Source organism: Lathamus discolor, chromosome 4, assembly GCF_037157495.1.
Source record: "Lathamus discolor isolate bLatDis1 chromosome 4, bLatDis1.hap1, whole genome shotgun sequence".
Lineage (NCBI taxonomy): Eukaryota > Metazoa > Chordata > Aves > Psittaciformes > Psittacidae > Lathamus > Lathamus discolor.
The window spans coordinates 109,319,855-109,342,266 of NC_088887.1; the positions used below are offsets into that span (position 1 = coordinate 109,319,855).

General features: G+C 38.2%; 1 protein-coding gene across 1 annotated transcript in view; it reads left to right on the plus strand.

The window, feature by feature from the left end:
• The window catches only part of MICU2 (mitochondrial calcium uptake 2), a 146,911-nt gene that overhangs the window by 120,521 nt on the left and 3,978 nt on the right, over window positions 1–22,412 (plus strand). The window contains exons 6-8 of the mRNA XM_065678539.1: window positions 717–799; window positions 5,203–5,265; window positions 13,823–13,920. Coding sequence (XP_065534611.1) covers window positions 717–799; window positions 5,203–5,265; window positions 13,823–13,920 — 244 coding nt within the window. The remainder of the gene's footprint in view (window positions 1–716; window positions 800–5,202; window positions 5,266–13,822; window positions 13,921–22,412) is intronic.

Here is a 22,412-nt window from a genome sequence, read left to right on the forward strand (position 1 = left end):
CTTGATGGGAGTCATACAAAACATGCTTTTGTCCAAAAAGGCCAGAAAGAGTGGTTTATTACATCTCAGTAACATTTGAGTACATTTAGGGAGGAAGGTGAAGTGAAGGCAAAAAAGACCTGGGGCTAACACAGCAGGAGCAGGAGCTGAGAGAGCTGGCCACGATTACAACATCAGTCTGTTTGCTGGGGAAGACTAGGAAAGACTGCAGATACTGGCATACAGTAATGCATGCAAGAACTACCTGAGGGGTACAGTAGCTCTTTCAGGCAGTTTGGGAATAATTACTGGTTTCTCAAAGCACTTTCCAGTCTTCTCACCTGAAAACAAGCTCTCGTAAACAAGGAAGAGCTCAACTTCAGAAGTGATGTGGGATTAAGGAGATATCTAAGACCAGAATAGGACATACAACATTTTTACAGTTGTTGGGATCAGATGGACATTTATGGTTGCACGTAGGCACTGCTGGCATTTCTTGCTTTGCCATTGCATTGATTATCCCTTGAAAGGGTAGTAAAAATGTGCTCAAAAAAGTTTGGTTATATTGGAGGAGGTACATATGGTTTACTGGAAATGTCATATACATGCAGAACAATGGAGAACTGAACCATAGGCCATATTCCTTTTGCATTAAATATTTAAGTACTAGTGTAAGAGTGTGTATGTGTATGTGTGTGTATTTACAATAAAGTTATTTTGCAATTAATTTATTGCAGAACCCCAGACTGGATTTCAGATTGCCTTTAAAATGTTGGATACAGATGGCAATGAACAAGTTGAAAAGAAAGAATTCTTTAAGGTATGTGTATTTATATGCATATGAATTTTATAAATGAAGATTCAATGAAATCTTCAAGCCTATTTTCCAGTTCAATCTATGATCACATACCTACAAAAATACTGTATAGGAAAGAAGCACATACTAAAGCATTGCTGAAGTACTTATCATACTTTAATCCACTTTTATAAATGTTACCTTTGACTTTTTATCTATAACTCTGTTATTGGGGAAGTAGCAGATGATGTACACCAATTAATCCCGTGATTAATATGGGAATGTGAATAATCAACTGGAAAAGTCTTTTATTTTCTAAATATTTTGATTATTTTTATTTCTTTTTTAATTTACCATCCTCTCTTGGTTCTTATCGTTTGCTGTTGCACAGGTTATTTACCAGTTCATGCTTTGGAGAGTAACAGCAGTTTTTACCCTATTTTGTGTAAAATATAGGGCAGAAAGCCAGATGCTTAAAAAACAAAGAAAATCTTGTTCTGATGTGTTAAAGAAGAACAGGGTTAATGATACAGCTTATTCAACTTTTAAGTATTTAACAGGAGACTGTTAATTAAATACTTCCTGTCAAAAGTCAAATGCAAAATTGACAAATGTAATTTCTAATAGACTCCCTCACCTTAATTCAGATCCTCCATTCGTTTTGGAGGTGACTAGAGAGACAATTTTATTAGAAGCTGAAATGGCTACTAGAAAACAAATTATTTTCTTTCACTAGGATAAAGATGATCACTAATGCAACCACTCTGGAGATCTATAGAATCTAAAATTTCTAAAGATGCACCAACTGATAGAGAAATTACCAAGAATTTAAGTGTAGTTTCATAACCTTAAACTCTGAATAAATGATGCAGTTGCTGTTAGCATGTTCTGCACAGCTAGCCATTTTTTAGTGAATTGTCTTTTAGCAAGATTATAATCAATATATTTTAAAATATTGTAAAAATGCTTTCAGACATAGTAGTACTACTTGAAAATAGTACCTGAAATTAGACCATTTCCCAAGACAGTGTTGCCAGAAGCCCCTAACTGAGCCTGCAGATACCCTGCCCTCGTTTGTTGCTGCACAAAATCTTTTAAGCTGGAAGAATTTTCTCTGTTTAAATGTTAATTATTCTGATGATTGAAAGAGATCATATTGTAGCCAAAGCCATTATTTTTAACCTGCTAAACCTGGTACGGTCCTAGTGAATTGTTATCAGAGTAGCTGTGCCCTGATCACTGTTATGGATGTATTGTTCATATATAAAACTTTACTGGGGAAAGTAAGTTCATGAACACAAGTGAATATATTCAGCCTGTGATGCCCCTGCACCACAATGCCGTGCTAGCAGTACTTCCTTTAAACTGGTATTGTGTCAGTTAAGCAAATAAGGAGACTCCTGCAGAAATACAGCACAGCTCTCTTGAGGAGGCGTACAGTTTGTCATATATTTAATATCCATTACCCATTTCATGTAACTCTAATTGAATAAGCCGGTATGAACAACAAGGAGTCATCAAAGCTAGAGGTGAAAACATTATACAAATCATTAAAAATAACTTGATTTCCATAGAGGCAATCAAATTAAATTAAGATTATTCTAGTTAGATAGATTGTTACTTTTCGTTTCCTTTATGGGCTGTACTGATTAATATAGGGTGGTAAAAAAAACTTATAAATTGCTATGTCAACTTACAAGAATCATCAAAGTAGTCCCATAGGATGCAAGCTGATTAAAAGATGAGTTTTCTTACATGACTGTGTACTTAAGATTTATAAATAGTAACTATTTTAAAATAAAACTTGATTTTTATAGGCAAGGTTTAAAAATAGAATTTTTGGAACATAGGAACGGCCAGGTTGAATGGAGTTTTGGGTGACATGGTTTATTGTGTGGTGTCCCTGCCCATGGCGGGGGGGCTGGAACTAGATGATCTTAAGGTCCATTCCAACCCTAACTATTCTATGATTCTAACCTGGAAAAATGCATGTGCATTAATCTCTGTATACACTAGTTATGTACACATCATAGGATGCTGCTGTATATCTAACAAGTTAGTAGGTTGTTTGGATAATCTGCCATTTATCTTATCCCAGTTGTCATCTCAGGAAAATATATCTGAACTATTTTTTTAATATATATATAAAATATATATTCAAAACTATTGGGAATGGAGTTAGGGTAATGCTGATGCCACATGTAAGAGCTATGTGATTTACACTTTGTAGACTGTCTTTATACACTTGTCCTGGACAGCAGTTACCACAAAAAACTTGCAGAGGTTCATCTAGGGCTGAATGAACCAGCACCTGCCACTGCCAGCAGTTGTGGTGGTTTGTTACAGAATAGCTCTTGCGGTCGTGGAGCATTCACAAGCACTAATCCCCCTCAGACAACTGGAAGATGTAAAAATCACCTTTTTTTTTTTTTTTAAGAATGACACAGCCTTTCTGACAGCTCTTGTCTTCTGCAGAAAAGATTACTTCTTAGTATGTCTTTAGCAAAGAGGCATCAGCTATGCATAATAGGTCTCATTATCTTTGAATTAGCCAAATTAGCCATTAGTATCTTGAGTGATGAACAGATATAAATATTAAATACAGATAAATGTTGCATAGAACAGTTGTATTAAAGTCCATTTCTCAAGGGCAGAATTATTCTCCCTCTGTGAATAGCTGCTGCATTGTGCTGGAAAAAATCTGCAAACTACTGGAAATAGCATGAAGTTCTATAAGGATTTATATACTATGTAAGAAAACAATAAACTAAATCTTCCAGAACACTTGTAAAGAAGAATGATACCGTGTGTCTGTGCTCTTTAGTAGTCTCTGCAGATTTTTTAAGAGTCCTTTAAAAATAAAATCCAGAATTGGAAAAAAAAAAAAAAAAAGCATATTTTCTCTTGTTGAGAAAGTGTTTGCAGTTGCGTTTCTTCTGTGTGAGCAAAAGATGGATTTTCCAGGTAAGAAAAAATGTAATATTTCTATAAAGCACTTGCATTTTTATCCAGAGCTCTACATTGATATTTTGCTGTGAGGAAAATCATAATGCTTTTAATGTACTAGTACATTGTTCTTTGAGTGATCAAAAATAAAAAGAAATTGGAGAAACCTGGAAGAACTAATACTGGTTAATTGTCTTTTTTATAGTATGTATTTTGATAAATACGATCCAGGCATGTTCAAAAATAATAATAGAAAGTAGCTATCCTCTGGAACTCAAAATCTGAGGCTTACGAAAAAAAACAGAACAGGTGAAGTAGTCAAAATTTGAAGGCCAAGGGAAGATCTTTAGCAACATGAACAGTTGGTGGTTTTTTTCCTGGTCACTGCTTTACAAGCCCATCTTGCCTCTCTAAACAACATTAAAAAAAGAAAGAAGCCCTAAGGAGAGATTTGAAAACCCCACAGAATGATGCCCATGCAAATTTGGTCATGGATTTTTTTCCCAGTTTTAATGGGCAGAGTGAGGAATCACTCAGAAATGTTGGAGAAGCAAACCAGAAGCTTTGAAAACCCTGAGCTTTAAAAGCATCTTTCCTAAAGTCTCCAAATCCAGAGTGATTGTTGTATGTCCATATCTATACCTGAAATGTAGTAAGTCCCTTGTTTTTTCATTTTTGCTGTCCTTTTGAGGATTCATGCAAAGGTCTGTGAAAGGTAGGTGTACCTTGTGCTGTTTTGAATCACTCATTCTTAGGGCAGTGTTGACCTCTCAAGCTAAAATACAGTAGAAGAAACCTTTCAGCTGAGTTATACTTGAGGTGCTGCAAATTAATGCACTTTTTATATTACCTTTAAGCTCTACTTGGGACAGAGTCATTTCAGTACTTAGCCAACATTCAAAATTCATTTATTTGTGGGGTGGAGGGAAAACTCAGACCACATTCTGCATAATGACAGTTCTGAAAATACATTTGCTTATGTAATTAAGTTATTCTTTGTTGTTAGTTGTACCTGAATTGAACAGGTATGTTTTTCATGTCTAGAAGATCATGTCTGCAGCAGGACTATGTAAAGCTGTCTAGGAGGACAGCATAAAAATCACAGGATAATTTTTATTTCTGAAATGACCCTTTATGTTACAGCCGTGAGTTTCAAAATCTTCTGGAGTGATCGAAGGGCTTCTAGTGCAAGAAAGTATCCTCTAAAAAGAGTGAGTGCTGGGCTACAAGAGATATGCTCATATGCTCTGCTTGGGTTTTATTAACCACAGTAGATAAGACATACCTAGGAGAGAGAGTGTCTGAATAGGAAAACATCATTAACTATGCAAATATTTTGCCATGAACCTTGCAGAAATATAATGACTTTGTAATTAAGAAAAAGTTAAATTAATGCAAGTTTCTGATAAAGAAGAGATGTGTAAGACCAAATTTGTAATTTTCCTGTGGTTGGTTTTTTTTTCATGTTCTAACAAATACAGCTACAAAGAATCATTGGGAAGGAAGATGATTTGAAAACAGCTGGAGAGGAAACAATATTTCAGGTATGAAATGGACATATATTTTTCTTTACACAAGCATTATCATATTTCCCATGAACTTTGTTATTTTTTTCAGAGTTTTTAGGTAAGCATATAAGCATCAGGATTAATGCTTTAATTAAATGAAAGTGCATGATTAGTCAGCTACTTTCTAATGGGGAAAAAAAAAATTTGTCACTTCTGAATCTCCTGATGAAATGTATGCGATCAATGTATTTCATTTCTGTGTAGTAATCCTCCACTCCATTATTTAGTTTCTGTAAGCATCTGCTTCAATGTAACTCTCTTCTGTTTAAGAAGAACTGAGAAAAAAACTCTGTATTGCCAGATGAGAAAGTATGGGTTTCCAAATAGAAATCGATACCTTAAACTTACCTAAGTGCTGCTGTTGCAGTAATATCAGCTTATTCTGAGTTGGTTTGAAATGTAATTATGTCATTGAGGTGACAAAGGGAAGGATTACTTTAGTTAGGTCTGCTTCCAGAAAGAAATGCCGTAGATGCAGACCAGAAGAAACAGTATTAGAGAATGATCTTCCAACTAGATTAGAAGTTTCACTGGACTGGAGACCATTGGCAAATGGCAAATATATCTCATCAGTGAAAGGGGCAGAGTTAGGGTTAACTGCTTTCTTTTGTCTGTTTTCCCCTGAATCCTGGCACTGCAACCTACCTTCTTCCTAGACAGGGGCTTTGCCATTTCCCATCTCTTCATCAGTCTGTAGTCAGCACAGAGATGAGGAGCTCTGAAAAATTAGGCATGAGGCAGTGACTGCTCATGTTGGTAGCATTCAGTAAGGAATTTATATAGGACTCTATAAATCTATCATGCATCAGCAGTCTATAAAGAGCTGGTTCAGTTCATGTTCTTTGCTTTTTCACCCACCTGGGGAGAAAAAATGGAAGTGGCTCTATTCTAACGCCTTTAATATTTACTAGGCATTAACAAAACTTTCTCCTGATGCATAATGGTTTTGTTCCCTTAGTATGTATCCAGAGTTCAGTTTAAAATTGTTTGACTGACTAACAACCATCCCCTTTCTTGAATCTTTTCATCAGTCACCAGATTAAAATAGCTAGGATTAATAGGGTTGTCTGCTCCTCAAAACCTATTTCAATTGAGACTTAACTGCCATGACAGTGAAAGAAAAAGGATCTTTATTCTGCATGAATGCACAGCTATAGTATAAAATTTCCGGAGAAACTTTTGATACAGTTTGACAGATTTAGTTATAGACACATAAGCTTATTGGAAGCTAATTAAATACCTGAGCTGGAATGTCTCTGTTTTGTTTTCTGCCTTGCTTTAAATTTTGCCTTCAGAATTCTCCATTGAGAAAAATCTGAAGTTATTGTAAGCAGAAAAATAAAATACAGTTTATTAGCAAATCATAAATGGAATTATAGTATGCTGAAAAGAAGAATTAAATAGCTTCAGGGAGTACAGCTATCTTCAAATTCTTCTGGTCTCCATATTTCTACTTGGCAAAATCCAAATTATTGCTTTTCTTCTAAATTTTATTTTCTTTCCTGTCTCAGTTTCTCACAAAATAAGTTGATTGTAAGCAGTGAATCTGACTATAGGGTATAGTCAGTGCATATGGTTTTACCCTTTATTTTTAATAATTTTGGCAAAGCAAAGCAGATAAAGCATAAAAACATAGGGTTTAAATTGGCTATGTTCTTTGAAAGCTGAGATAGAGCAACAGAAGTTTGATGTTTGGGGTAACTCTTTATTTCCACAACACTTCCACAATGTGCATAGGAGTTTGCTGGTTTTTCAAAGTGATCACAGTTTCTGATACCAGATGGAAAATGTCACTGACTTGTGAAAATACGTTTTAAATGGTAGTCTGCAACTTCATTTAACTGGCAGGTATACCCAGGTGTGTTCCCTGTACAGTGTGTAGGTGGAGGTCCCAGTCATTCTTTTACTTAATACTCATTGAGATACTGTATCTCAAGGAAAAGAAAAAGCAGTTTGCTGTGCTCCCAGGGTGCTTGTATTTCTGCCCCTTTTACTGAGACTTTGACTTACACATCTAAAATTGAAAATTTCACCACCTAGTAATGTCCCTTGCATTGGATTGCAGTGGATTTGGTTGTCCAAATAAGTATATTTCAGTTGAGGGATTTTGTTTTTCCAATATTGTAATTGATGCTTTAAGAAAAGCCAGAAAAAAATCTGTCCTGCCTTAACTGGTCCAGTCTTTTGGGAAGTTCCTTGCTGACTTTTGCAGAGCAGGCAATCTGATTTACTCATAGCACAGGCATGCAGACAGTGAAGGAGAGATGTAGGCAGAATTATAAGACTGGCAACCTGGTTCTTTCTAGATAGACTGGGGAAAATGGTGCAGAAATCAACAGATGCAGTGACTATCTCACCTCAACCCTTTTCCTCATAGGAGAAGAAGTGCATTCCTCAAAGTAGATGCAGCATCTGGCTTCCTAGCAGAACTAGCTTCATATGAGACACCCAGCTGAGCATTTGACCATGCTTCTTGGAAGAAGAGAGGCAAATTCCTTGTCTGGAAGTGGTGTAGTGATAGAGGAAAGTGAACAAGCTAGAAAAGTTGGGTGTATTCTAAAAAATGTGTTGCCCAGTGAACAGCACCAGTTGCTTTTGTTACTGCCCTGAGTTCCTTGAAAGGGTACTCTAATAATGTTAAGTGCATTAGTGTTCTGATAGTGAAAACAATGGTAATGGCTGCAGGTATCTACTGCACAGCCCAGTTGTCTAGATCAGGGACTTTCAATTTAGAGTAATGAGTTCTCAAGTAGTATGAGTACCTCTAATTTAATATGCTTTGTGTAATGGCTAAACTTTGGAAATTAATTTTAGCTACTGTTAGGAAAGGAATGACAATACAAAATGTTCTGTATTTGTTCTTGAAATGGAATTCATGTTGGGAAATAATACGTGCATTGTCTCATTTCCAAATGGTTAAACACACGCTTCTAGATTCCATAATGAACACATTCTTATATGAAGTATCTCATTTACATGGGGTTTTTTAATCATGGGGTATTTTAATCATTTAACTAGTACTTGGGGATGCAGCTATTAATCTCTTTTAAACGGAAACATTTTGAACTCAAGTTTTGTCTGACTATAAGCAGTGTACTTTTAGACTCACAATTTAGCTGGTCAGCACAAGGTTTTACACTTGGACCTTCAGACAATGCAGCATTGCAAGCATCTCCTCAGCCACAGGGATTGTGCAGGCCATTGTAAGCTGCCCACTGATCCCTATACTTTCTAAACAGTTTAAAGTTCTCTACCTATAGCTTCACAATCTGCAAAGCCCTGGGCTCAGAATAACTAAAGATTGCCTGAACTGAACGGAGGAATATGGTGGTTGAGAGCTATACTCTTCCAGTGCAGTAACACTGTATCAGGGGAGCAGGACATCAGATTTTGCAAGGATCTAGTCCAAGACTAAAATAAATATCCCTCCCCGAAAGAATGTGTCATTAATCTTGTCACCTCTCAATTCAGATGGAATGCACATTTTTTTCTTAACCTGTCTTCTCCGACATAAATGTGTGTGTTTCGTATCAGCAGATTAACACTGAACTTCATTGAAAAGCTTTTTAGATATGTTAAACCAAGGAGCAGTGCAGTATTCCTGCATGTCTCAAAGGAAGCTCTCTGACCACGTGTACCCCATAAAGAATCAAGTCTTGTGGCATCAAAATACTAGGCTATTAAAAAACTGCAGGGTCACTGTTTACCTTACGGACAAGGAAATTATTTTTCTATGTGATTTGGTGATATTATAACCTCAAGAGAGACAAAGAAACATGCTTTCTGATACCTGTTCTGCAAGTGCATTGAGTTTGGCTTGGCTATCAAAGGTTTCTCACACAAGGAATTCATCTGGAAGTCCACTCTGGTCACAGTAGCATTGCTTTCTGTTGCACAGATATGTGAGGCAAGGCTACTGCTTTAATCTGTGCTACTTAACCTGGTCTGAAGCGCTTTGAAACATACAGAGAAGCCAGATAGCAATGTGGGCTGCTGAAAAGCCAGGGAAGACACATGATTTGGGCCTTGCACTAACAGCTTTAGTCTTTAAATCAAAACAGAAAGAATCTGGTCATTAATCTGTAATCTGAAGGCTTGTAAAATTAATTGGAATAAACTGGAAATGGTGTGTGTAATCTTACTCATTTGGCATTTTGGGATTACTGAAATTTGGGATGCCAGCGTTAATGTGGACTACCTGGGGATGTGTTCAAACAGCCACATGGGGGAACTGGTCGCAGTCCACGAGTCAGTTTTAGGACCCAGAGCAAGGAGGTTTACACATGCTGAGGATGGGTGTGCGTGGCCTTTAGGGCCAAGTCCACTTTAACCAAAAGGGTGTGCTTCAAAGAACACACCTCCTGAGGGGGGTCCGTGTTATAGATGCCCTATTTTTGGTGGAAATCAATATTTATAAAGTATGGCATGACAGGAAGGCAGGGCCTGAATTCTTGAGAGGGGCTGTCCCCAGTTGTGTATGGAAGCTGCTTTACCCAGCACCAGTAGTGCATGGGTCAGGCAGTCTCAGGCTTCACAGTGCAACAGTGCCATTCCCTGACTGCTTGATGCAGTCAGCCTGCTGGCAACAAGACTAGTTTCAGCTTCTTCCTCTTTTTGGCATAAAGTATCTCCTGCAGCATCTACTCCCAAATTAGCCTTAGCCCATTTGGCTGGAAACTGTTTTTATTCTGTACTTCCTTGTGAATTGGTGCAAAACTGTGGGTGATGCACTGAAAGCTGGGAAGGTCCATGAAGTCACATTTTCTTCATTGCTAAAGGCACTAATGGAACAGCATAGCAATTCCATGGCATTAGTTGTTATTAAAAAACAACTAATCCCTGGTAATGGGAATTATGGATGTTGTTGAATGCTGGATGTAGGCTGTTTATTGTTTAGAAAGTACTCCATTGGACTTCTCAGATAGTGTCTGCTCTATCCTCTGTAGAAAAACATTATGCACATTTTAGCCCTTCTGTATCAGACTTGATGTATTCTTGAATCCTACCTAGTAAGAAAATACCTTGCAAAACATTAAAAACTTTAGTATGAATTTGCATTATTAATGCAAATTTAATCCTTTGCATGATTAAAGCCAGTTCATTGTAAAATGGTAAGTTGTTTTGATCTGGGGCCTACTTTAGACTGTCTGGGCTTTGCCAGAAAACACTGCCTTTGAGATCTGGATCTCCTCATACCACTAGCTTGCCTTTTTACAGTTCTTTTGACTGGCTATGCCTGGTAGGATTAATGTCATAATGGGTACATCTTTTAAACCTTCATCCCAGAAATGAGTTGTAGGCATAGCCCAACATCTTGGAGGCTCTCAAAATGGCAGAAAGCTCGATGCTCTTGCATTGTTTGAGGCTAGACTGCTTGGATTGAAGCTTAGGTTGCCTTCAGTTATAGAAGCCTGGCACGATGCATTGATCTAGAAGCTAAACAACAAAGTGCATTTCAGAGAAGTGGACTCAGAAAAGTTTCCAAATATTTAGTCTTACCTTTGGAAAGATCTGGGACATCACTAGCAGACAGAAACTAAGATGTCGTTCTCCTTGACCCTCCTCTGTTTTCTGCCCCTGTTCTTCATTTATTCACTCCCCTTCTATCTAAACAACAACAAAATCAATCCAAAATATGCATTATTTTTACAATTTCTACTGAAACAAGACATTGCACAGCAAATACCATCTCCCAGGAAGCAAGTAAGAGAACAAGGAACGTATTACAGATTTTAATCGTGATGAATGCTTTTCAGTCATGCCTGAGGCAAATCCTGCAAGAATCTAGAGACAGTAAGTCTATTAACATTTCAGATGAGTTTTAAAAATCAGTTAGGTACGTTATTCCAAAAATCCTGTCTCATTGTACGATAAGTTTTTTCTCAGTGGCACTTGTTGCTACTTGCTGCAGTATCAGGTCCTGGATGTCAAAAGCTCAGTGGGGAGCTAAAGGATTAGGTAGATCTGTGCCTGTGACTCAGTGTTTGCAGCATCAGGCTCCTGTGTTAACAGTCTGTGTAATGTAATAAGGAAATAAATGTTGTGTTATCTGATATTGCTTTAAAGGGAATAATGGCATAATTCAGCAGTTCGTGGTGCTTTTGAAGAGTGTATGAGGTGTTAACATTACTCTAGGAAAATAAGCCTATGCTTGTAATATGTGCACACACATGTTCATGCCACTTGTGTGGCATCAGAGCTTGGTCTTTGGGATTCTTTGTCTGAATCAGTGGACCCTGGCATATGTCTACGTTCCCCAGTTGAGATGCACATCCCTGCCCATCCTGTGCTTGTATCAAGATGAGATTTAGAACATCACCATCCTTTCTGCTCTATGTGCCTCAGCTTTCTGTAAATTACTCAGCCCAGAAGGTCGCTATGGTGTACCCTCCCAGGGTTGAAGCTGCCAGATAAACCAGAATACAAACTTTCACTGAATTTACTTAGTACCTCTGTAACTCAAAGCTACCAGTCTGGTCCTTTTTACAGCTCCAGGATTAGTTTACCATTTCATTCTCATTGCCAAGAGAGACATTCCAAATGTAAGTTATTCTTTTACTTAAGCTCAGGAGGGTGAGGTGTTGGAAATATTAATAGAGCTCTCATTATCTTCTAACAAAGATTTGTCATGTCGGTACTAATTTATACAGTTCAGCAGCAAAAGCTCCTAATGATTCTGTGGACAAAAAGGAATTATGTACTAACATGTACTTTAGTTTAATACCATTAACTCTAGGAAAAGCAATTTTTTGAAATTTTACCCTTAAGCTGTAGTCTCTGTGGTCTCCTATTGCATATTCTGTTAAAAAAAAAAAAGTACTGTTTTGTAGTTTTAAAATACATTTAACTCTCACTAACATAGTGTTTGGACATCTGCCAATTCCACTTCGGAATTTCAACTGATGAAGTGGGTAGCCAACAAGTAGGTGCATATTTGTTATAAATCCAGGGATAGGCTTTGTCATCTTAGATAAAATGAGATAGGTATTGTTTGTATGTCTTCTTCTAGCTATAACTAAAGAAACATGAACAGAAGAAAAAAACTTTCTGTTGCAGACTTAGTTTTTAAAAGGCTGTTTTAACTCATTTTGCAGTTTGTTTTCAGTACAACACTGATTTTAATATGGAGTAATTAAATTATACGCATTAAATTGCATAATCACAAGTTCAGTTTTAAACATTACATCAGCAAATTAATTTCTTGCATTTTTCATGTCTTCTTTAAACATGTAAGCAAAAACCACAGAAAGCAGATTAGAATCTCACTGCAGTGAGAAATATATGGATTCTTTTCTGTTTCTTCTTAGAAAACTTTACATTCTAACAAAAATAGTTTGGATTTGAGTTTCAAATAAGCATACATGAATGTTTGACTTTTGACTTTCAAAAAAGCATATACCGATGTTTATGCATCATTCTTCCTAGTAATCTGAAGTGCTTAAACTTTAGAAGGATGGATCTTGTGGGTATTTAAATATTCTTGCCTGCAGTTAAATGATAAAAGTTCAATAAGTACAGTTTGCATATGGCTTGAAAAGGTTTTTTTCTATGTCCCCTCGTACATAACTTGTATCACTGGCATTTGGTGAATTGTAGCTTCCAGTAGAAACGAAGCATGTTACCTCTTTAACTATAAAATAACTGTGTCACATATGCAGTAAGCATGAAACACACAGTGGACTAATGGGACTTGTTATTGATGATGCTGAAAGCTAAATAACCATTAGTATTAAATCTTATGAATAGACTCTTGTCTTTCATCTTACCTCTTCAACCAGATAAAAGACACAGAGGCTATTTAGATGTCATAAGAATAGTTTGTTGAAATCCCTCCGGACTTAGGGGGGAAAAAAAAATCTCTCTTCATGTTGCTTAGTGTTTTGTTGCTTTCAAAGAAATGCCAGTATGCTAGTGCTGAAAGAAGAATAGAACAGAAATCCAGCATTATGTGTGGGTTTAGGCATGTTAAAGATGCTGTTGAGCTGAAATAATGTGCATCCTGTTTCTGCAGAAATCTCTTCATCAGATTTAAAAAATATATAAAAAAGTCATTAACATTTAACATGTGCAAGAAGCCTTCTAGGTCCATGTCATAACAGAGCACTGTGAATGTATTTTTCTAGTTTTGTTTCTTAGGATGTTTTTTAATGGGTGTAACAAATTAGAAATATCTGATTAAAAACTTTTTTACAAAGATGTTCACTTTATTTAAAGCCTCTATTCACCTAAGCATAAAGGCTTCTAAAGATCTATCTAGCAACCTCCTCAGTTCTAATGATAAAATTCACTGAAGGTGGCTGTAAATTGTACTCATCTTTCATACAGAGCATTTTGAAGCAGAACATAGAATACACGGTTACCAGTTGATGTGGAAGAATTATTCAGCTCTGAGATCCTGTGTGGTAGCTTTGGGAGCAGTAACTAAATTGCAAATAGCTCTTGTGAAATTCTAGTTCAAGTAAATATTGCTAGATTTGTCATGAATAGATATTAAAAATACATAATAATTAATCATGCAGTTTTTGTTTTATAGGGAGCAGAAGTGGAAAGCTGTGGTGTTAATACCATGTTGCTGGTACATTTCTTTGGAAAAGAAGGAAAGGAAAAACTTCGCTACTCTGAGTTTTTCAGGTATTTTTTTAGCTAGGCAAGCCTAACAGCAACCAGTCCTGTTCCTACCCCATCTCCTTTGCACCAACACTGGCATTAATCTGACCTCACACTGAGCTGATTCAGAAAGTTAAAGCAGGTAATTTAGAAAGTTGAAGCAGGAGATTATTCATGATTTTGCATTATTAAATTTCTAGTTTGGCTCCTGGAGTCTGCTGTCTGCAGGAGTTGAGTACCATAGTAACTCCAAAACAGCAATGGGACTGGAGGCCATGAGATCTGAGACTACCATTCTTGGCAGCTGTGTGATGACATACCTTAAGACAAATGATTCATGAGTATTTTTCTTGATCGGATCACCCAAAAAGTGACTACTAATCATTTAAAAAAGCTTTTCTGAGGTGAGATACCCCTTCCCCATTACAACTGTCATGGTAGGCTACGGGCAACATCTCTGCTTGCTTCAGATTCCAGCTTGTGTTGAATCTTTATCTGTGCTTTTTCCTTTACCCTTTGAAATACTTTTGCAATGGGCCTATGCAGACACTTTATGGCATTTATGTCAGAACTGGGAAGAAAGTTGGGGCTGTTCAGCCTGGAGAAGAGAAGGCTGCGTGGAGACCTCATAGCAGCCTTCCAGTACCTGAAGGGGGCCTATAGGGATGCTGGGGAGGGACTCTTTGTCAGGGACTGTAGTGACAGGACAAGGAGTAATGGGTTCAAACTTAAACAGGGGAAGTTTAGATTGGATATAAGGAGGAAATTCTTTCCTGGTAAGGTGGTGAGGCACTGGAATGGGCTGCCCAGGGAGGTTGTGAGTGCTCCATCGCTGGCAGTGTTCAAGGCCAGGTTGGATGAAGCCTTGGGAGACATGCTTTAGTGTGAGGTGTCCCTGCCCATGGCAGGGGGGTTGGAACTAGATGATCTCCAGGTCCTTTCCAACCCTAACTATTCTATGATTCTATGATTCTGGCTGGGGATTGCATGTTCCTGGAATTGACCATGAGCTACTCTGAGAGGAGAAAAATACAGAAACAAAATGGAGATTGAATTGTTGTACATTATGAGATATAACTATTCTATGATTCTATGATAATTGAGCCAGATGGTAAACACCACATTAGAATGAAACTGCAGTGGAATACCAACTGGCCATTACTCCTGGAAATGTAGATCTGTTTTTCTATTTCACTGTAAGCTTTTCAAAATCAGAAGTTAATAGAAAATTCTAAGACTGGTGTAGGAAGTCATTCGGTTTATATATCATATGCATGTCAGATGTACAGAAAGATCTTGTACTCTTTGTCTACATCAGAGTATGAAGTTCTGCTGTGGTTGCTTTTGACTTGAAAACCCAACCAGGTATCAGGTGTTAGTGTTTTAATTGGATGAGATTCTTTCTTCCAATGTTTATTTCAATCAGTAATGATGACCACCACCTACATAGCATCACAACTTAACTAATTAAAACTCTCTGTTGGGAAATCAATTACTCCTCTTAGTATGAACTACGGATACATCTTGCTATGTGAACTTGGGCCCAGAATCCAAATGCAGTCTTTCTTTGAGATAAATGGAAGTGCCTCGATACCTGTGTGAGTCTTGGCATATGTCTTGTAGCACAACATCAAGAGAATATTATCTACTTCAGTATCAACTTTTCTGCAAAAATAATCAGTCATTTACAGACTGCAAAAATAAATTAGGATGATGTGGTTTAATTTATATTCAGAAGCAGAGAATCTGTGTCAGTCCTTTTAAAAAAGAATGTTGTTGCAATAAGCAGAGGTTTGGGGAAAGCCAGAGTAGAAAAGGAAGAGTAGCAATTCTTCTAACACTAAAAAGAGTTCGGCTCCACTGTCTCTGGCACACACCAGTCTTCAAATAAACAACCTTTCTCTTTTGAAGATCTTGGCTCAATAGGAATCTAAGTGAGTAAAATAATTTAAGATGTCTCCAGCTCTCTTTTCTATAAATACCATAGATCCTCTCAATGAAACAAAAGGCAGAGAGCACCAGTAAAAGGTTGTGTTTGCATATACAGTGTAAACTGAAAAGCCTCAGGTTTTAGATAAAATCCTACATTGACCCAATGAGGCATGACATTGATGAAACTATGTACCTAGTACGTTCAGAACACATAGGTTAAAGACCTTTGCCTACCACACAGATAGATGCCTGTAATCAAAATCAAACTCCCACATCTTGCTCTTAAAATTTGTGGGATAAGTGTAAGGTTTAATGCAGGCAATTTTTCAACAGTGGCAGTTAGGTTTCGTGGAGCTGGAATGTGCCTCTTTATCATTGCATAGACTCCATCTCAGTTGCAACATGACAGTGAAGTTTGTTTAACACACAGAAAGGTGAATAAAAGGATCACTGTCTTTTTAAACTCTGTGAAGATATCACCTTTCACATGATTTTATTTGCAAGTAAATCAAGCACATCTTTTCTGGGTTCCTATTGTTCAGAGAAAATGTGATTTCTATCTGATGGCCTCTCATAACATTTTACCTCATGCGGGAAGCTATTGTTGGCTGTTTGATCAAAGTGCCACGCTGTTTTTACAAGAGATGACTGATGAGCTGTACAGACATAGATCATTGTCAAAAGCAGAAAATAATGATGGCAAATGCTTTTATCATTTTCCAAGTTCTTGCCTAGAAAGCTTTTCCATTGATCAGTGTAGTACCTAGTAGAAAGTAAGGGTGATTAGGCTTGATTAGGACACACTAAAACTTGTCACATTAGTTAAATACACAGATATTCCTGTGCTGTGGAGCAAACTTGAAACTGAAAAAAAAAAAAAAGGAATGCTTTCTTTATGAAATTTCACTGTACTTACATGGGAATTCAGAAAGCTGAGACTAGTGTTCTCACCTCATTACTTATATATGTTTTCTTCGTGCTTCCTCCTTTTCAGTTTGGCTGACATTTCCTTTTGTAAGTGTGCAGCCATCTGTATCTGCATGTACACCAGTGATGTCCAGCCCTTTTAAGCCCACAGTCCAAACATTTAAAAGATGTCAGACAGCCATAGTCAATACATCAGGTCAATTAATTTACCTTTCTTTGCGTTCAGATGGCACAAAGAAAATGGAAACTGTCTACATCTCTTGAGGAAATGTGGAGCTGGTGTAAGCAAGCTCTTGTGCCTCCCTTCCTACTGCCCTGAACACAGGAGGCACAATGGCCATAGGGGGCAGAAAATGGTTAAGCATGCAGTGTGGCATCTGCCTCCAGCTGGTGCATGGCTCTTGGGAAAGCATAGGGAGGTGATGCACACAAGGACAATCCTTAAGCTGTTTTTTACCAGATAAAAAGAATGAGACTGCAAAACAGAGTATCGGATCACTTTTCAACCATTCCTGGGCTCCTGGGAATATGCAAGTGAAGAAGTACCTTTTGCATAGGTATTTTGGGACACCAGTCAAGGTCTTTTCTCTCTGTTCTCCACAACATAGTGAAAACAGCAACCACAGCTGATCCTTTTCATTCTCCGCTGAGCAGCAGTGGTGGCACTCCCACTTCATTCTGCAGCTTGTCCTGGAACCACTTAGAACTATGTCTTACGTCTTTCCCATAGTAACAAAGTAGTTTCAGAGATCTTAAGGTAGGACTCAAGGAGCATATGTTCAGTGTCAGACTGCCACATGATTTCTTGCCAGTTGTATTGTCCTTAACATAAGAACAATGATAACTATTAATAATAGTTCACAACTTTGAAAGTGACAGCTTGTTTCCCTGGCAGAAGTTAGGAAATTTAAATCTAAATGATTCTGGGATATGTTTATGTTCCACACTAGTAAAGGTGTTGCCTTCTAGTCAAATGCAGCTGAAATCATTATTCTCCTGTGACAGTTTGCAAAAATAAAGCAATATGCAGCAAGTGTAAAATCATGTAACAAAGAAGTGTAGATTTAATAGAAGAAGCTGTAACCAGGTGAGATTTTATTTTCAGAAGATCTAAGCTAGTTTCTGTTTCAGATGACTGCCATTCAGTTTTACACCTCAGCACCAATGTCATCTTAATACCAGGAGCCATCTTAGAAATCTTGTCAGATTTCAAACATGAAGCCAAAAGTTGTCTGGGATTCCAGGCTTTTTATTCTTTTGTATAGGTTTCCCCTGTTTTGTGAGACATAAATGATTTTTGGTCTTTTCCTTCCAAAAAGTGTTTTACTTGTGCTTTAATTTCCAGCTATACTGTATATACTATATTTTATTCTGAGTAGAAAACTATTTCGTTTTCTAGGTATAGCAGATATTTCTTCTTGACAACCACTCTATTTTTCCCCCTGAAGAAAAGTCCCTTACTGATCTTGTTTAAGTGTGTCTAATCCCAAATAAAAGAGGAGACAGTAATTCACTCGCTAAACAGTTTAACAACTGCTATGATTTTTTTCTTCAATCTGTCCCCAAGCAAGCTTAAATCTCTCACAGCCTCCTTGAAGGGAAAAAAAAAATAAAGTGCTGAGAATATGTGAAGAATATTCAAAAACTTTCTGATTGTTGCATTGTTTTCCTGGGACGGCTTTCCTGCTATGGTTAAACAATGGGCATCTTTTAATTATGTAGGGAAAATTAACATTTCAAGTCCAGTTTATGGCATTTTCTTACCTGATTTGTTGCTTCCAAACTTCCCATTAGTTAATAGAATTTTGCACCAGAAATATTCTTTAATTGTGGTTTCATTTCTATTTTCGGCTTTAGTGTGAAGGTCATAGATTGTATGACCATACACAAAACGTGCCTTTTCCCTACCTGTCCTGTTTCTTTCCTGAAGTATTTTGAATCCGTTGACACTTTTCCTTTGAAACCTTTCAATTAAGAAACCAGAATGATCCAAGCTGAACCCCAGTGATAGTGCTGACATTTTTCTGGTGCTGTTCTGTGTTTCTGCCAGTGCAGACTGTAGGATCTCTTTCAGGTAACATCATCAGCCAGCACTGGTTTTGCTGTGATGGTAGCTTGTAAATTTTCAGTGATTTTCATCTAGGTATTTGGATGTGCTTTGCAGAAATAAAGTATGGTTGCCTCCTTATTTGTACCTACACTTGTAACTGTGTGTATATATACAGGAAGAACGCCCTACTACACCTAGAGGTTACATCTCATGGAACCAGGATCAGACAGTGAGGAAGCAGAGATGGGAGTAAAATTCTGTATATACATGTATATTCCACATATACACAGGAATATTCCTGACTGTATATTCCTATCATAAATGAATCTGAATATTTCCCCAAAATTTAGTAAAGCTGTTAAGAAGAATCTGTTTCTTCCTTTCCAATATACTTAGCAAAGAAATAGCTTGATTAGTTTTTACAGAGTGCTTATAAATGAAAATGAGTAGTTTTGTTTGATTTGGTTTGGAAACATTGAGGACAGTAAATCAAAGAGGGTTTCGCCTGTAATTCTGAAAATGGTGAGATTGATTAACTGTCTTACTGCTTGCAAAACTGAATTTACAAGCATAGACCTAAATGTTCTCTAAAGGTTAATGGTCAAGCCCTTATTAGATTTTCTATATTCTGTTTTGAAAGTCAGATTGCAAAAAGGCAACCTTGAAGCTGTTTTGCAATAGCATTTTGGTACAGGGAGGGTTATCAAGTCTTTAAAAGGACTTCAGTGCCCAAAGAGGAGACAAAGCAGCGTACAAATGCCTGGGTGGTATATCCACCCCTGTCTTTGTTGTTAAGTTTCCTTCCTATAAATCAGTGCGACAAGAAAGGGTCAGTTCTGTATTAGAGTGTTAGACCTCTGCACAGACTTTCAGTTCAGGTCAAGAGGTATAAGAAGGAAAACTTTCCCTTTTTCTTTTATGTTTCATTCTATATTTCATGTGCTGTAAGGAATACAACACTAGCACTTCTAAGGTTGGAGGCAGAATAGCTGCATTCCTGAGGTCTCCCCACTTTTACTGCATTTTCACTTCTATTAAAGCTGAGTTGCCAAAACATCTTGAGAGACTCCCTCTTTCTATAGTAGAGCACATTACAAAATGAGGGATAAACCCTGATAAGGTTTCTGGACGCTGTTGAAATACGATAACAGATTTGGCCATTGGCCTTCAAAGTGGGTGTTTTAAAGAGTGTGGATAAAACAGGCTATTTTGAAGAAAGTACTGTCTGTTCCCAGCCTCTTCCCCATATTATAAATTTATGATTTACCTTTCATTTTAGTTGTTTGGAAACTCAGGGCTTGCTTTTATTTTCAAGCTACTATAGCATAAGAGTATTCCCAGCATAATTATTTTTGAATTGCAGAGAACATCTACAGCCAGAATCCTGTTCCTGTGGCTGAATTCTGGCTCCCTTCAAAGTTCCCGGCCAAGCTCCCACTGACTTTGAGAGAGCAGGAATTTCATTCCTGTGATTGTTTTTCCTAATATCTGGATAAATTTTTAAGGAATTTCCATCTGAAACTCAACACACCATGATCCTGAAGATAAAAAAGCAAGTATTCCTAATGGTGTCTTGGCATTTAAGTATCAAGTTTTACTTCCTAACCAGAAAGTCATTTTTAATAACTTTCACTTAAAAATAAAAACTCATTAGGATTTTTAACTCTCACATCTGGGAATAAGAGTGACCTAGAATGCTGATGTGACTATTCATACTCTTTTAATTTTTGTAATATGGGAGACGACCACATATAAATTTTAAATTGCACATTTCAGCTGCTGCTCCAGATAGTATTTGGTACAGAAGGAAGTCTTCCCACTTCCTACAAGCTGAAGTGAAATATCTTAATTTTTTGGTACCTAACAAGTAATTCTGCTCCCCTCCCTAATCTGTATAGTGCTACAAGATGCTCTTGTGCCACAGGAACGGTGCAGAGTCATTGCCCCTGAGCAACTGGAGAGAGCAAGAGCCCAGTCTGGGGAAGGGCAGTGGAAAACCCCCAGTGGGGCTGGAGAAGCACAACACTTCATTCGTTGTCCAAGTAGAAGAGGGTGCAGAAGCAAGAACACATCAAAAATGCCACAGCCAAACCCTTCACTTTCCTCTTTGGCTCTGCTGCACCTTTCCACTGGCTGATGTGTGTGACTTAGGTGGGCCACCTGCCCCTTCCTCAGCATGTAGAAATGCTTGGGTTTTCAGCCGTCTTGCTTTTAATGACTATGGCTAGAGGGCAGGTCACTGAGGGGTTTTTGTTTAAGGAAATGCAATATTTAGAAAAGATGGAAGAATATGTAGTTTGGCATTACCTGTGGCTACTGACCAGTAAAGCTCCCCAGGATAGCTAACTCGTACGTTCAATAATAGACCTTAAGTCTGTTGCAAAATATGTCCACGTTTCATAGATTAAAAGCCAAGAAAATAAAACACATGTATCATTTCTGTACATCCGCACATTCGGCATGTTTCTGTAAGTGACCTCATTTTCAGCAGCTTCTCTGCCAGACCAACATTACATGGGTTGGAAACAACAGTCAAAGATGCAGTTATTGTTCTTCATGGTCTCTGACTTCCATCCAAGCACAAGCCACACATCCCAGATACCATCTACTCCTTGTCTTTAATACCCACTCCCAAAATGCAGCTGAGTGGCCCTAGTCAGTCTCTGCTGGACTGGCTCCATGCCTGGTCCACATGCGTGATCCATGCTGTACTCTTCCCCCTGCAGCTCGACCTCCCTTCCCAGGATGATCAGAGGGCTGGAGCACTGCTGTGAAGACAGGCTGAGATAGTTGGGCTTGTTCAGCCTGGAGAAGAGAAGGCTCCAGAGAGATCTTTCAGTACCTAAAGGGGGGTTCTACAAGAAAGCTGGAGAGAGACTTCTACAAGGGCATGTAGTGAAGGAGGAATGGCTTTAAACTGAAAGAAGGTAGATTTAGATTAGGTATTAGGAAGTTCTTCCCTGTGAGTGTGGTGAGGCCCTGGCACAGGTTGCCCAGAGAAGCTGAGGCTGCCCCATCCCTGGCAGTGTTCAAGGCCAGGCTGGACAGGGCCTTGAGCGATCTGGTGTAGTGAAAGGTGTCCCTGCCCATGGCAGGGGGTTGGAACTGGATTATCTTTAAGGTCCCCTCCAACCCAAGCCAGTCTGTGATTCTATGATCAAGGAGGACTCTTGCGGGTGGTGTGGCAGGGTCGTTCCTGCCAGCCTGTGCTGACTGCACCTGTGGTCACCTCATGAGCTACATGGACAGAGGCTGTGTCTGAAAACTGAAGAGTGGTTTGCAAGCTGTGTAAGTGAGCTCTCACTGGTCTGTAAGACAAGGGGCTTCCCATTCACACTGGTGGCACAAACGAGTCCTTCGGCATTTCATCCCCTGTGGGAGGGAAAGGCAGGGGACTTGAAAGTGAGCCAGGTCTTGAAGTGGCATGTGGAGGAATATACCTCAGTGTTTGACTGAACTGTGGGAGCCTTGTAACCACTGGGAAAATGCCCATATAAAACGTGAGAGCATATCATACCGTCCTCAGTATTGCCCTAACAAAACTGTAGCCTGAATCTTAAAATCACCTCCACTGTCAGGCTTTCATTTACCTGGATGACCTGAGGTG